At 36.1% G+C, this 16,987-nt stretch overlaps 1 protein-coding gene across 23 annotated transcripts in view; it reads left to right on the top strand.

The window, feature by feature from the left end:
- The window catches only part of PAM (peptidylglycine alpha-amidating monooxygenase), a 141,513-nt gene that overhangs the window by 37,525 nt on the left and 87,001 nt on the right, over positions 1–16,987 (top strand). For all 23 annotated transcript variants that reach the window (XM_036225937.1, XM_036225934.1, XM_036225933.1 and 20 more), the window contains exon 4: positions 6,572–6,659. In XM_036225937.1, coding sequence (XP_036081830.1) covers positions 6,572–6,659 — 88 coding nt within the window. The remainder of the gene's footprint in view (positions 1–6,571; positions 6,660–16,987) is intronic.

Here is a 16,987-nt window from a genome sequence, read left to right as displayed (position 1 = left end):
CTTTCTGAATTGTACAGCCTTGTCCATGCTAGTGAGAGCTAATGACAATTTCTCTATTAAACTATCTGATTAAAAACGTTCACGCAAAAGGTCTTTATTTTACTGTAGAATTGCTTTATGGTTATGTGGGAAGCTGGCAGAAGGAAATATAATATGCCATTGCTGTGGGTTTTCAACATGCTGCCAAATGGACTGTGCTGCTGTGAGCTTTACATTTTTCTGAACCTTTTGGCTCAACTGCAATATTATGAACATAAGGGTTGATCACATCCTACACTTAAATTACAATTTAGAGCATTATCTTCAGCTCCTATGAATGGTTTTTGAAATATAATCTTTGTATTTTTGGAAATAATGAAATGTTTATGGGAGTGATATTAAGGTTTGGAGGCCTGAACTTCTTAAAAATTATAATAGTTCTTTTACATTATTGTTCCTTGAATTTAATACCCCTCTATTCTTTCAGTATTAATTATGACTTGAAAGCACTAGCAATATTAGAATACTGACTCCGCCACTGACATGAACATAAGAGACTCCATATGTATGCCTGCTTCAGCCATAAAACAATTCTGTTATTAATTAATTAATTAATTAAATTTATTTATTGCAGCAGAAAAGCAAAGCTTTATGGGAAGACAGAAAAGAAAAACTTTATTAGAAGGGAAAGTACACTTCCAGAATTGGAAGCAGGCCTGAGCAAGAGAAGCGTGGTTCAAAAGGCCAGCCCTAAAACAATTTTAGGTGATACAACTAAGATTGCATAAGGTAATGCAGAGGTCCAGTGATCTCTTTTAATAAACCAATTCTAAAGGCTCAAGTAACTTTTACCTTCAGAAACTCTTTTTTATACATTTATTTTAAAAGAGATCATTTTTACCATTTGTCCTATACATTTTAAAGTACAACGTAGTCTGAGCTGAGACGAGTTAACTAACTGAGTACGCTCACATCATACAAAATATCCAGCCACTAAAAATATTGATTGTAGTCAGAGTCACCTGTCATTCACCAGGGAAATTTTTCATAGATAAATCTGCCTGAAATGACCTCTGGGGATTTAAACAAGATATTGATGAGAGAAGGAGCAAGAATGATCTAGGACTGACCCTGGGTGCCTGTATTTTTAACAAGCTCTGTTGGTAATTCTATGCACAAAACCAAGTGAAAAATACCGTTAACAAAAATTCTTTGGTAGCGTGTAAAAATACCTACAGTACACAAAATAAACTGTTTATTGGGAGGAAAAAAACTATTACTGGGAGAAAAAAAGAAACGAAGTTAACAATGATTATCTCTAATGATATATACAGACAACAATTTTAGAATGCCTAAGTTCTGGAGATCTAAACTTGCATTTGCAAATAAGTCATTTTTTATTCAATAGGTTAATTATCCAGAGTCTATCATATTTCTCTACTGCATTATCTTTCGCTAAACAGGATGTTGCTCCCATTTTCAGTGGTAATTTAGGGTTGGTTATATGTACATGGACATCTCCTTAATCACTCCTTCCTTCACTTGGCTGTGTGAGTTCTTTGAAAGCTTTTACATCCTGCATCAAGCAAATACATCAATATTTGACAAGCAGACATGAATATCTGTTTGGAAAGGAAAAAAAGAGAGAAAGCCAAATGCTAAATGAAATTCTTTCCTAGGTTACATTCATAGTGTATTTTATGGGCCTGATTGTAGTCTGATGTTAGCTAAAAGAGGCCAAAAATCACCAACAGCTTCCTACAAGGAATTCTGCTTAGAACTCTAGAAAATAGACAAAGTTATCTCTTCACTCAGTATGTCTCCCACACATATACTTTCAGGTCTTTTATTTCAGATGACATTATCCTTTGAGAAATCCTTCAACCTGTGCACATTCAGCATTATCATATTTCCTTTAATTAATATGCTGGAGTCACTGTTTCTAGAATCTTAGTCCTTCAAAAGTATTTGGGTCCAGGACTTATTCACAGTTACCTGCCTTCAGAATTTTCCTATCAGGCAATCTGAACTGTTAACACCCATTGAGACTGAAGTACCATTTCCACTTAAGCAACTGTCATCTTATTATTGAGTCAGAAGAGTCAGTGGCACTTTTAATCTTATCAGATATATCATTCCCTTGCATTCTCACAAGGCTGTGTTTTTTCCCTTTTTGTCACCATCCTAAGGCTGTCTGTGTTTATTCTGCCTGTCAGAATCACACACTTAAATTCAGTTGTTTTCATTATTATCCTCTATCTAGCTCTCTTCCCCTTGGATCCTTAATTTCTTTGGCGTATGATGGGAGAAAAAAAAAAACAAGAAGAGGAGGTTTCTTTTAAGATATGATTTAAAAATATTTTTCCATATTCTATTTTATATAGTGTTGAAATCTCCAGCCTACTCATATGTGTATCTTGTGCTTAGTGGACCTCATTCTTATTTGCTAGGGATGGAGTCTTGTTTTACACAGCCAGGCATAATAAGTAGGAATGGAGCAAATCCAGGAAATAAGCCTGTCAGCCAGGCTTTTCCCAGTTGACCCCTCCAACTCCGCTGGTAGCAAGCCCTTTAATGAAATTGTCTAAGCCCTGCTTTATTTTATGACATCTACTCTTTGTTTTAGATTTACCTTTTGATTTGACATTCTTTTTGTTGGAGGTATTTTTTATTTCAGCTTGCAATGAATTATACTTTGAGCTATAACAATATAAATACTTCAATGTACTCTTTCTTTAGGATATGAAAAAGTTAGTTGCTTATTTTCACTTTGTACCAGTAATTTACTTAGCATTTAAATTAGATCTTGAGTTTTTGAAGGGAAACGTATGAGTCAGTGAGAGTAAGTTGTGAGAGAGAACTCTGAAGACGTTTTTTACTACCTCTTAATGATATTGATTTGTTTCTGTGGGGGAGGAAGAAACTTTCCTCTGCCCTCAAGGTTCTTTAGGCTAGTTTAATAATCAAATAGACATGAGACAGATTACCAAGAGAGTCAGAAACCCCACATACATGAGAAGTTTAGATATGGAAAGGGAACTTGAGGTATATAAAACATTCTGAGCTAGGGATGAGGGTATGCACCTTAGGGCTTCAGAAGGTAATTATAGAGAGAGCACATGTTCAGTAATTATTAGTTTCCCTGCCATGTAGATAGGTAAAAAGTCATTTCTGATTTTAACTCTTATCATGGGCCAGGCTTCTAATTTAAATTCTTCTAGATAGTTAAGGGGAGAGAACAGAAGTTCTCTTGAGCCCGCAGGGTCTCAGTTGCTGTTAGCTCAACATAATCCAGTGGTATCGCTGAGGCACGTCTTGGAGTGGCTTGTTCTGAACGCCTACATTTCTTATTACAGAAACTAAGAGTTCGGTGTGGAGCAAATATTGGTTCTTAAAAATAGTATGTCAGGAGGAGGGAAAAAAATTAGAAAGTGCTTAGGGAAGTTATGCTTTGAATAATTTTGGCCCTTTACAAAGGACAATTAGAAAATCCAAGCAAAACATTTGACTTTTCCTCCAAATGAAAAGCCACAGACATTGTATGTTGTTGTATTTGTGATCTCTTCCTCTCCCAACAGGTTTCCTCTCTGTTCTTACCTGAGTCTTTTGCTTATTAAGATTTTATTTTGTAAATTTAATGCTAGTCCACTCTTTCCTCAAAATTTTGTTTACTTTGTTTTTCAGCAGTACACACGGTGCATTAATGTAAAACAGACACTGATGGGGGTCTCCTACACAGATCCTGACAGCTCAGGGCTTTTCTAAAACTTGTCCTGAGCCATCTTTGTGGTTCTTACTTTCATCTTTGGTGCTTTTGTCCACCCTTGTGGCCCCAGGGTTCAGTTTTTGAATGATTCCCAAATATGTAAGTCTCTGACCTCCTTCTTGAACAAGAGTCACATAATTCCAATATTGTGCTGGATATTTCCACCTGGATTTTTAGCTAACACCTCAAACTCACGTTCTTTTGCTTCTAACAGTTTTTTAAATTAAATTTATTAGGGTAACATCGGTTAATAACATTATACAATTTCCAGATGTACAACATTATAATTTGATACCTGTGTACTCAATTGCATACTGCCCACTCAAAGTCTAGTTCCCTTTCATTGCCCTTATTTGTCCCCCTTTACCTACTTTGTCCTCCCCCTTCCTTCTTCCCCTCTGGTAACCACCATTTTGTTGTCTGTATCTATGAGTTTGTTTTGTTAGTTTGATACTTTTTGTTTTATATTCCACATGTAAGTCAAATCATATGGTTTTTGTCCGTTCCCAACTGACTTATTTTACTTATCACAACACTCTCAAGATCCATCCATGTTGTCGCAAATGGCAATATTTCATATTTTCTATGGCTGAGTAGTATCCATTATGTATGCATACACACACACACACACCACACCTTTATCCAGTCATTCATCAGTCGATACTTAGGTTGTTTCCTTGTCTTGACTATTACAAATAATGCTTCAGTAAACACAGGAGTACATATATCTTTGTGAGTTTAATTCTTGATAAAATGAACTTGGCCATGTTGGTTCAATATAAAAATTCCTAAAATAATTCAATTTTAGGAAAAGTATTAATGTTTACCCATCATAAAAGAATCTATGGAGAATGGGAAGTGTAGTATCATCTACATAGGTTCTGGAAAAGCAGAAGAGTCAGCTTCTTGTTTGACAAATCCCTCATGGATTGGCAGAGAGATTAAAAAAAAAAAAAAGTCAGGTACAGTCAGACCAAAAAGTTATAAAAGTCCATAGAGTGATATAAGCCATTTGATAAAAATGAACATAAGGAAACAAATTGTATCATATACCAAAATAAATTTAAGTGAATAAAAGACAAATAAAACCTTCCTGAGGGCTTTTTCAGTTTTTCTTCTGCCGTGAATAAACCCCTGAGAAGATTCTGGAAGGGAGGAAGGAGATCTTGCATTAAATTTGAGAGTCGGTCTATGGAGATAGAATCCCTCATTTTTCTTCTGTTTCTCTTGCTAGCAAACCAAGGCTTGGTAACAATGTGATTTTCTATGATTTGTGAACTGTCGTAACTTCCAATAGATTCTTTCCATCCAAGTATCTTCTTCAATCTCCTAGTCTCACTGTGTTCTTTCGTAATGAAAAAAAAGCCTCAGGTTATGGCAAGTCCATTTTCCAGCCATCCCCTGTTAGTGTTTTTAAATAGTGATATGAAAATTTCAAGATGAGATTTTTTTTCTTTAGCCTTTAAATTATTATGTTTAGTGAATTAAAAGAATTTTATATTCCCCGTAAGTTGTGAGAAGAGATGTCCCACAATACAGTGGTCCCCCACCTTTTTGGCACCAGGGACCAGTGCTTCTATTAGAAACTAATACCTGATGATCTAAGGTGGAGCTGAGGCAGCGATGCTAGCTCTGGGGAGCGGCTACAAATACAGATGAGGCCTCGCTCACTTGCCCATCACTCACCTCCTGCTACGTGGCCCGGTTCCTGGTTCACTTGCCACGTACCAAAACTGGTCTATGATTCGGTGGCTTGGGGAACCCCTGCCATAGTAGGTGCCCTCTCTTTTGTGACCAACCACACTTTGCATGGTGCTATAGCTTGAGGTAGAACATTTTTTATTTTATAAATGCTTATGTCTTAGCTACATATTTTAGTAATAAACAATGCTTTATTAACTTTATCAAACACAAATAGAACTAAAAGGAGCAGTTTTACACACACTTACGACTTAAGATCATTTTAGGCTTTTTAGCACTTTTATGAGTAAAGGTGACTTGTAAACTGCCCGATAGGATAGCGTTTTGAATGCAGATGAAAGGTGATTAGCCAAACCCTAACCAGAAAATACTGAGCTTGTCCTCAGTATTAACCATAAGTAATGGCATACTTATCTTTGATTTTCTTCTTTGTTTTATCTCGGAACTGATTTTTGTTTATTTTCATGTCTTTCAACCACTATTATTAGGAGAAAAAGAGAAATGCCATAGTGTAAGTTTCAGTATTCCTTAACAGTGCACAGTGCTCATCAAGTACTGTAATTTCTGTATCTTTGTAAAGATATATTTGCACTTTTCTAATAAATTTTTTCTCTGAGTCACATCCTAGTGACTACCATTATTTTAAGATAGTTATAAATGTGTGTTATGAATCCTTTTGCTCATGTTTTGACCACTCACTGTGGTTTCTGTTTCAGTGCAGTGTTGTAGAGTGTTTTATGTTACTAAGCACACTACTGAAATCTGGAAGGAAATATACTATGAATATATAGCCTAAGAGCTTTCACTTTATACCCACATAATGCTTTCATCACTGTAAAAGGGGTCTTGCATTAAAAAGTTTATGTGTGTGCATGTGTAGTTTTAGCCTACTAATTATTATTTTCTCTTTTTGTTATGTAATAGTTTACTATTCTATGAAATTTATCAAATCATGTTCACCTTAAGGAGTAAGACAATTTGTATAACCAGGGCACTCTATCCCAAGAACATTGAAATATCTTTGGTATACAGCTATTCAAAGTGTTGAATATTGCAGTCTCTCATGACATTTGCGCACAGACCTATAACTTGTATTCACATTCATGTATTATTTTCTCTTAACAGTTGACTTCAAACCTCGCGCCAGCATGGATACTGTTCATCATATGTTACTTTTTGGATGTAATATGCCTTCGTCCACTGGAAGTTATTGGTAAGGGACAACAGGCTCATAGTATAAAGGGGTGTAGAAAATTTGTGTTTTTATAAGTACAGAGTCAATATATGCAAGTATTTCAAAACTGGTTAATAAATAAGCAGACTATTTCTTTTTTAGAAAAGAACATTGTTCTTTTGCATCAAGTGGTTGTCATGTTTTGATTAACACAGTTTTTTGGTCTGCTCTGGAGCACATCTATCAGTCTTTGACATTGACTTAAAAATATATATTTCTGTTGTCATAGTGTGCCAAGGTGCGCACAGCTTGAAAAGAAAGACAGAAAATTTATGAAATGGATACTTGATGTTTGTTTCTCTAAGTTTATAATTCAACCCAAAGAGCACCATGGCTAGGTTCATGGAGCACTCTTTTATCCCAGATAGCATGCTAGATGATCTGTATACACCATTTCATTTCTATCCTAACATCTCTGCAAAACGGGTATTATTACTCCCACTTTATAAGCAAGGAGCCCGAAGCTGAGGGATTTAGTAACGTGCTCAAGGTAACACAGCTGGTTAGTGTCAAACCAGGATTGAACCCTAGGTTGTGTGGTTCCAAATCCAAAGTTATTTCCATTTCATCACACTGTGTTTCATTTATTTAAGTAACTGTTGCAGTTTTAGAATTTATTCTAATCACTGTGGTGAATCTTAATATCATGTCATGAACAAGCAATAAACATCTATTAAATGCTAGTTATATGCCAGAACTGCAGCAGATGCTGTGGGGATTTCTAAGATAAATAGATATATTTTCTACCCCTAGAAGTTTACAGCATAATTATGGCTTGAGATCTTCTCTTTTGATTTGTTCTTTGGTGTTCACGAAGATCAGTGAACTTTGAAAATAGCTGTGCATTTTAACGTCACATTTTGCACCAGAGCCAGAGTCACTGTTACATATTTAACAGTGCAGAATGACTATAGTGTGTTTTACTTTGTATTGGGAAGAGATCTGCTCAGTGGTCCTGTTTCTGCAGAATCACATAGACTGATAGACCTTTCTCTATGCATCCTAATATTCATTAGGCTGATGAAAGACACACTCAGCAACTGCTTTCTAGTCATTTTTATAATAAACAATTGTAATATGTATTTGGAACTGTTAAAAGCACAGGGCAATTAGTGGAAATCTCCATGGACCAAGTATCGTCAAAGCATTTGTGAACGGGCTCAAGTTACTTGATGAAAGGGGCATATCACATAGGAACCCAACTCACATTACTGGGTTTATGTAAAAATGGAGTCAGCAAATCATAGTTAATGCCCCTTGATATCAACATTCCAGTGTTTGCTCTTCATAAACCTTTATAAATAAAATTTTGCGATTAAAAGATAATTCAGCAAATCACATTCTTTGGTTTTTATGTTTTAAAAATATTTCTTCTGAAATTAGCAAAATTTACTTTTGGATTAAAATGAGTAAAAATAGCTAGAAGGGATGCGAACATTAAAAATTACTTTAGCTTTAGCTTAGTTGAAAAGAATGAAAAAAATTAAACATCACTTAAATGTTATAGTTCTAATTGTTAAGAAAAATTATATAAAATTATCTAAGTCTAGGACTCCTGGTCAAGATTGCTTAATAGATACATGCTATTTTCACCTCCTCTCACAACTGCATCAAAATTACAACTAAACTACAGAACAATCATCAGTGAGAGTCTCCTGAAGTCTAGTTGAACAGAAGTCCTACAACTGGGGACATATAGAAGAGGCCATCTCGAGACTGGTAGGAGGGATGGAGATGTTGATCAGGCTGGTCCTGTAACCATGTGTGGCAGTTTAGAATCAGAAGGGATATCTCTGGCTGCGGAGGTCCCCTCAAATGAGCAAGGGGTTCCAATCCCACACTAGGCCCCCCATCCTAGGGTTCTGTGCCAGGAGAGAAGTTCCACAACCTCTGACTGTGAAAACCAACAGAGATTGTGGCTTAGTGAGACAGAAGACTGTGGAAGTTGTAGACATTTCTCATAAAGAGCACGCATGGACTTTCTCACTGACAGATTCACTCACTCTGAGCTCTAGTGCTAGGGCAGCTGCTCAAAAAATGCCAGAGACATATGGGTAGGTAGGAACTGAATAGTCTGGCATCAGGGAGAGGGCTGGAGGGGCAGCTTTCTTCTAAACAGATGTGCTAGCAGAATCCATTCTCACTTTGTTGAGCCCTCTCCCCTCCCAGCTTGCAGACACAGGCAGCCACCCTATCTGAGTCTCCATCAACCTAGCTAACACTAGTCGCTCTGTCCTTGTGATTCTCTGAGACCCAACTTCTCCCAGCTTGCAAGCCCACTCAAGCTGCCTCTGGTGGCTTCTCCATACAAATAGCCTGTCTCCTCTCATGCTGAGGACATTCCTAAAACCTCTCAAAGGTTCACAAAACCCAAACAAGCAGCATCTGACCTCAGCATGCCCCATACCATTTGCTGAGCAGCCCCAAGCCCAGCACTAGAGGCAGCCAGCCAGGGTTCCTCACTTGGCCTCTTGAGGCACCTTTAAGTCTGGCATGGGTGGTGGCCATCTATGAATTGCTTGGCGAGTCTTGCCTGGTTGCCCTGGGCAGGGCACAGGCTGTAGCTGAACTTGGCCTATGGCAGGACCCCTTCCAGGAGGCTCTGCAGCCAACATGCCCAGTGGCCAGTTTCTACCTGAGCTGGAGCACCACCCAGGGCTGCATCCGAGGATGACACATCCAAAGGGTAGACTGGGCAGGCACCAGAGCCCTGCTAAAGTGAATCCTGGTCAGTAGGGTCAGCCTTTCACCAGCCAGTCGTCATAACCAATCAGCCCAAGGATCAGTCCCTCCCATTGATGTGCAAATAGCAACCAAGGCTAAGCTAATAACAGGAGGGGGCACACAACCCATCAAGTGACACCTGGAGCACTCAACTCAGGTGACCAAGGAAGACTGTGCCACTGGGTCCCACAACACCTACTATGTAAGGACACACTTCTAAGATTGGGAGAAGTAGCAGCTCTACTTAATACATAGAAACAAATATAGAGAGGCAGCCAAGATAGGGAGACAAAGAAACCTGTTTCAGATGAAAGAATAAAACAAAGCTCCAGAAAAATAGCTGAACAAAATAGAGACAATGTATCAGATGTAGAGTTTAAAACATTGGATATAAGTATGCTCAATGAACTTAGGGGAAGAGTAGATGAACTCAGTGAGAACTTTAACAAAGAGATAGAAAACATAAAAATGGAGATAGAAAACATAAAAATTGAAATAGAAAACATAAAAAATAGTCAGAAATGAAGACTGTAATAATTGATATGAAGAATATATTAGAGGGAATCAACAACGGATTATAGGAAGTGTGTACCACTTCTTTATCCATTCATTTACAGATGGATAGTTGGGTTGCTTCCATATCTTGGCTGTTGTAAATAATGCTACAATGAACATATGGATTCGTATGTCTTTTCAAATTAGTGTTTTGGGTTTGTTTGGATAAATAACCAAAGTGGAATTACTGGGTCCTTCTTTGTCTCTTGTTAATTGCCTTTGTTTTAAAGTCTATTTTGTCTGGTATAAGTATTGCTACCCTAGATTTTTTTTCATTTTCATTTTCATGAAATATCTCTTTCCATCCTTTACTTTCAGCCTGTGTGTGTCTTTCGATCTGAAGTGAGTCTTTTATAGACAGCATTTGTAAGGGTCTTATTTTCTTATCCATTCAGCCACCCTATGTCTTTTGATTGGAGCATTTATTTTATTTACATTTAAAGTAATTGTTGATAGATATATGGTTATTACCATTTTATTATACATATTTTGACCATTTTTTCCCTTCCTGCTTAAAGAAGTCCCTTTAACATTTCTTATAATATGGGTTTGGTGGTGATGAACTTTAGCTTTCTCTTATCTGGGATATTCCTTTTCTTTAACCAAGCCCAGAGTCTTTATATAACATTTAAAAGTGAGATAATGCATATTATATCTATATCTCTATAGATATTTATATAGATGTAATACAATATGTATAGTCTATTCAATATGAAAACTGGGAGATATGCATTATGTAGAACTGTTCTAGTGACTCTGATTTCTTCAGTCCAGACTGTCTTTCCATTTTAAATATAGAATAGACTTTTGCCCCTCAATATTTAGCAAAATCAATGCATCTTTAAAGAATTAGAGCTCACGGGATATTTCATGTGCCAAACTTCTCAGTTGCTTCGCGAAAGCATCCTCTGCCCCCTACCTCCAGTGCCACATAGACTCAGCCTTGAAGACGGGATGTTTTCCAGCTGCTTAGCCTCTTATCATCCCACCTGAATTATGATACAAATAGCAAAAGTCTGTCAGTGTCAAAAGCTTTGCATTGTTTTTCTAAAATGTTTAAGTCTATAAATTTATCACACTCATTTACAGATGTGCATCTTTTCAGTTTTTCTAAGACATAGACAGTACTTAATTAATTTTTCCAAACTTTCACATATATTTTTGGTTATGATACCTATAATGGTTTTTGATGCTTAAGAATATTAAGAATTCATTCGCACTCTGAGGAAATTTTTATGGGAATACAAACCTGTTTTAATGAAAGAAGAAAAAAGCTAATAGGATATTTTTAACACCAAAACATCAAACTCGGATTTCCTCTTTTTTGTTGTTTAGCGAGGATTTCCCCACTTTCACTCGAGTGTCCTATTTTTATTGCCACCAGGTTGGCAAATAGGTCTGTGTCTCTAATAAAATAAACATTTTCCCACTGAAATTATGAAGTTATAATCCATCCCTTGTCTTCAGGCGGCACTTTTAATAGAAGGCAAAGAGCTGTTCTGATGATGTTTCTCTGTTGTGCTGCCTCCTTTGCTCTTTGTAATTGCCTCTTTCTACTGTTCATTAAAATATATTTACAGTTATAATAAGTTTACATGAAAATAGTAGACACAGCATGAGGCAGTTTTCATTATGTAGTCATTTTAATTTTAAAGTTTTTTCCTCTACACATATTCTAGTCTTTTGTGTCTCATTCCAAATTAGCAGCTCACGCTGGTAATGTGCCTAGTTAATTATATGCATGTTCATTTAAATTACATACATTGACGTGAACCTTTTAATATACTGTAGGGTGGTCCCTTTATAGTTAGAGTGGGCCTAGTGCTCAATTTCGAATTAACATACCTCTCAAGGATGCAAATAAGGACCAGCTAATGCAAAAGCAGCAGCTCTGCTGGCCCATGTAAAGAAGGCAAGAATACCTGTCAGATGTAACCTTCATACTTTCCAGGCTTTTAAAGGAAACAATTAAAATATCTAGGGACCAAGAGAAAATAATAGCACCAAGATTGGAGCAAACAGCAATAGTATGATTTGTTGGGCCTTAGTTGTGCTTGCATATTTACTTAAAAGCGTAGTATTCTAAGTTCCCTAGATTTATTGGCTGAATAGTAGCTAAAAGTGAGCAGATGCTCTTTGGGGCTTTTTAGGATCAGTGAGGAAATGAGGTGGTGAAAACTAGGTCATTTAGATATAAAAATTTTATTACTGTTCTCTACTAAAACCTGATATTAGGAAATCTTGGAAATTGAAATATTGCATTGATCTAGTCTATGAATATTTTATTTACTCTAATGATCAAATTTTTAAACATAATGAGTGGTTAGCTACAGAGTTTTATGATTTAAAAATCATGATATTTTATTCATATAAATTGTTTTGGCATTTGGGGTAATTCTGGAGCACTGTCTTTTTGTAATGTGAGATTGTACAGGCTTGTAAACCTTTAGTCTGCTGAGCACAGGACTTAAGGCTTTAAAGCAATTTATGACTTCAAACCCCAAGACTGCATGTTCACAATATTTGGTGATTAAAAAGAATGGGCTTCTTATGTATCTTTTGTAATTTGGTGTGATCTATGCAGAGCTAAAGTTATGTTTAGCCTTAGCAATTAATATTTGATTTGAAAACTATTTCTAATGAAGCTTATGACCAACTTCTCTTTCCCAATCAAAAACATCTTCTACAAGTGTTTGACCTTTTTTGAAAAGAAGAATCCCAGGTGGTTAAATGAGGCTATTTCCAACTGTTCTAACTTGGAATCATTCTCCAGCTAAAGCACTAGTGCTTTACCATCCTGTGAAGCTTTAGCTTCAACCCCTTCAGCTGTTTCTGTTTGTAACAACCTGCTGTGTTTTTTTAAATGCCAGTGTCTCCACGGGGTTATGGATGCTGATGAAGAGAAAGAAAATAGCTGAAACATATATATGTGTATATGTGTGTGTGCGTGTGTGTGCATGCGTATGTGTGTGTGTATATATGTGCATATATACATATATATGTATGTGTATATGTATATGTATATATTTTCTTATTCTACTTTAATATTATAATAGTTTCATATTGTTTTGTATATCAGGATGGTATAAAAGGTCTTCATTAAAATACACATGACATCTTGTTCTAAGTAACCAATGATTGAATATCTTGGCTATTTTTAGGTACCTGGATTAGAGGTGTTGGTAAGAGTTCCTTGGCAATTGACCAATTCCCAGTAGACTAGTGTCAACTTTAATAAAATAGAATGTCATCATCATAACCGTTTTGACAGTTTTAACAGTAACAAACATTACATAATTTTGAACATTATTTTTTCCTCATAAGACTAGTATTTATGTTGAACAGAATAGCAATATTATAGCAGCAGTACTCTAACATATCTCATAGAGCCAGAACTTTGAAATCAGAGCATTTTTTATTCAAATCTCAACTCTAGTACTTGATAGTCATAATAAACATTAGTTAAATTATTTAACTTATATTGAGCTATTTCCTAATCTGTAAATTGAGGTTATTAATCCCACCTAATCAGGCCATAATAAAAAGTGAGGGAATGTAAGTAATGTACTTGTTACAGTGCCTGGTACATAGAAATATTTAATAAATGGTAGCTATTATCCTTATTCATTCATTAACAAAATATTCATTAACCATCCACTATGACCCAAGCCCTTTGTTAGGCACTGAGAGTTTGGTGTGGACCAAAGAGACACATCCTCTGCTCTTATGGACTTTATTGCCTCTCTAATCTCATGGGTGATGTAGGGGATGGATACCATGGCACTGTTTATCAGGCTGGTGCTTTTTAATCACTTCTTGTTTAGCTTTCCCATTATATATCCTGCTCATTACTATGTTAATGCATACCTATTACATTGAAATTCACATAGTTTGTCTGAATTGGGAAATATATTCTGTGGGTTTATAGAGCAGTTAATGAAATTTGAATACCTGACTCACTGGATATAATTTTGAAAGGTAAGGACATTCCACATGTGCCATTGATTTTATGTTGTGTTTCTGAAAGAAACATTCTAACTTTGGATTAATTTTCCTGTGGTTCTCTTAGATACTTAATGCATTAAAATTGGAATGGAAGGCCATACAGACTTAACTTGAGGGCCTGACAGTTTTTTAAAAATTCTTTTTAGCCGAAAAGAGAAATGAGTTATCAGTTCTGATCTTCCCTGAGTAACCTTGGATTTTAAATATCCTTTAACAGATTCAACCAGAGAGTACTTTAACAGTCAATCATGCTTTATTTGGATAATTCAAAATGACAGGCTAGCACTTCTCAGTTCTTGGCATAGTCTGAAAATATTCATGCCATCTGAATGGTTTCCCCATGGATTAGAGGTGAAAAGGTTCTATAGCAAAGGTTCAGGCATCCAGAATAGTTCTATTTTCAAATGTTAATTCTCATCATTTTTGCAGTGAATACTAAGAAACCACAAGGGAGCTATGAGACTCTTTTCACAATTAATTGGCTTAATCTGGAGGAACCTTTAGGAGAAGCTGCTATAAGAATAAGGAACCTGGTTGATGAGGCCTGAAATTACAATAGTCATTGATCAAGGATTACATTGCTTCTCAGCTTTAAGACTCTTCTTATTAATAAAGATAGTAAAAATCCTATTTTCATAGGACCCTTTTTGGAATGTCAATATACGCAATATCAACTTTATCCTGTTGTTCATTTTATGAGAAATGGAAATCTTAAAATGAAAAGGTGCAGGGATTTCATCCCGTGCTCTTTGCCACAATTTCGTGTTATCCATCATAGGATCCATTTTGCTTGGCCTCTCATTTTTCTTCTTCGCTTTGTCCTCTCACTCATTGTTTTAGGATTAGTTTCAATATCCCAGTTCCCTCCAATGAGTCATTGTTTACTTAGTCTTGAGCTTCTAGACATTCTTTAAAAAATCATAAAACATGATTTTTAAAAATTAAACCAAAGTTTTCCTTCGAAGCTCTTCTTTTACTAGACCTGATAAGAGAATTAAATATAAAATCATTGTCTTTTTGTGGATAAAATGGAGAACTCATGTAGAATTTATTTTAGAGTTACGTTTACAAGTTGCAACTTAGTTCAGATATAATAGTAATCATCAAAGCTTATCTTCATACAATTTGTACACTGCCGGTAAATCAGCCTCAAATTGAGATAAAAGGAAATGTGACAGCCAGAGCTTTGACTCATGGCTTGACTGTATAACTTTTGGCAGTCACTTAAACTCTCTGAGCTTATTCATCTCTAAACTATGATCTACTTGCATTGCTCTTGTGAGAGTGAATATAAGCCGATTTGTACAAAATACCAGGCAAGTAATAATTCAAATTTATCGTTATTTACTATTTTAGTTAAAACTTCTTAACGAAATTAAAAATATATATATTATACTTGATAGTACAATAAAATTTAGCCAGTTCAATTCTTTAAGTGTTTGTAGATGAAAAGTTAAAAACATACTTAGAAGTTGACTTCACCAAACATTGCCTGATTATTTACTAAATGCCAGGCAGAGTTGCAGGTGTTGGGAGGACAGGGTGAAAGATATGACCCCACACTTCAAAGTGTGCACAGTGTGGTTGAAGAGGAGATAAATAAGCTGATAGGTAGGATGAGTGCTGTGGTGAAAGAATGGAAGTTAGATGGGGTAGAAATCAGAGAAAGCTTCCCAAGGAGGAAGACTTGAGCAGAATGTTGTAGGAGAAGGTGAGTAGGACAAGTTTGTTAGGCAGAGAGTTTGGGAAGGGGTATTCCAGGCAAAGGGAACAGTAGTTAAGAGAAAGATTAGAAACTGGCAGCCACTTGGCATGACTAAAAAGTTTTTTTTTTTTTTTCCTCCCCTGGAGATATAGCCAAGTCCCAGATCATGAAAGGCCTTATGGCTACAATGTTTGGGTTTTATTGTGATGTTGTTTTGGGGAAATATTTGAAAGATTTTTTTGCTGGAGAGTGACATAATCAAATCTGTAGCTTAGAAAAATTTACTAAACCAGTTTTCTCTGTTATGTTTCATTCTGATTCTTTCTATCCAATGCTAAATTGACTTCCACGTCAGAGGAAATAATTATCTTGTTTAACCTAAGATTATCATCACCTTGATGTATATTTATGATCTTTGTTGAAAGCTATGAAAATTGCTACCCAGATCTTTACATTTTAGTCGCTGACAGCAGTGAGATATGAAGTTCATCATCCCTGACAATCCTATTTCTTAAACCATTATAGCATGAGGCCAAGAAGGAAAATTTTGCTTTTGGGCACTGTCCAATACCATAAGCCTTTTAGCACACTTGGCACAAGGATGTCACAGACATTTGTTTCAATGCACAAGTCTCACATGATAATGATCCTTCAAAATAAGTATATCGTTCTTGACAATGAACAGTAAGAAACCACTGGTAGATATGTTTTACATTGTACATTACCCAGTTTCTTTTCAATCTGATTAATAGAAGCAAGAATATTTGCTAAACATAACCTTATGGAGACCTCCTGATTCCTCGTCCCTCACCCCTGTATTCGAATGGATAATATTAGTCTGCACTTACTGCATATTATCTTACCCCATTTCTTTCTATAAGCAGGAAACACATTAGTCCCTTCCTTTGAGAAGGAATTTCTTTCCAGTGTTTCTCTTATCTGTGACCTGGCTGTTATCCATGTTTTTAGCCTCAGTTTCTAACCTGTTCAGGAAGCTACTACACTCTGTCCTCTCTTCCCTTCAAGGCCATGGGCAGCACACATTTTCCCCTCTGTGAGCCAACCTCCTGCCCAAGAAGCTGTGTTTGCTCCTGTCCTTGATAGTCCTCAAACCTTTCAGGTCTACTTAAATTCCTGACTCTGACCTTGCTCGGTGCCAATTTTCCAAAACACAGATATGTAAAAGCAACATCAAAATGTCACCTAATGGAGTTTTGAGCCAATCTAATTCTATAACAGAACAAACTAAAAGGTATAGTATAAATTGAAAAAAATTAAAACTGTGTGGTTTTAATTTCAGACAGCTTACCATTTATGA

This window comes from Rousettus aegyptiacus, unplaced genomic scaffold, assembly GCF_014176215.1.
Source record: "Rousettus aegyptiacus isolate mRouAeg1 unplaced genomic scaffold, mRouAeg1.p scaffold_m13_p_8, whole genome shotgun sequence".
NCBI lineage: Eukaryota > Metazoa > Chordata > Mammalia > Chiroptera > Pteropodidae > Rousettus > Rousettus aegyptiacus.
This window is presented reverse-complemented; position numbering and strand designations above follow the sequence as displayed.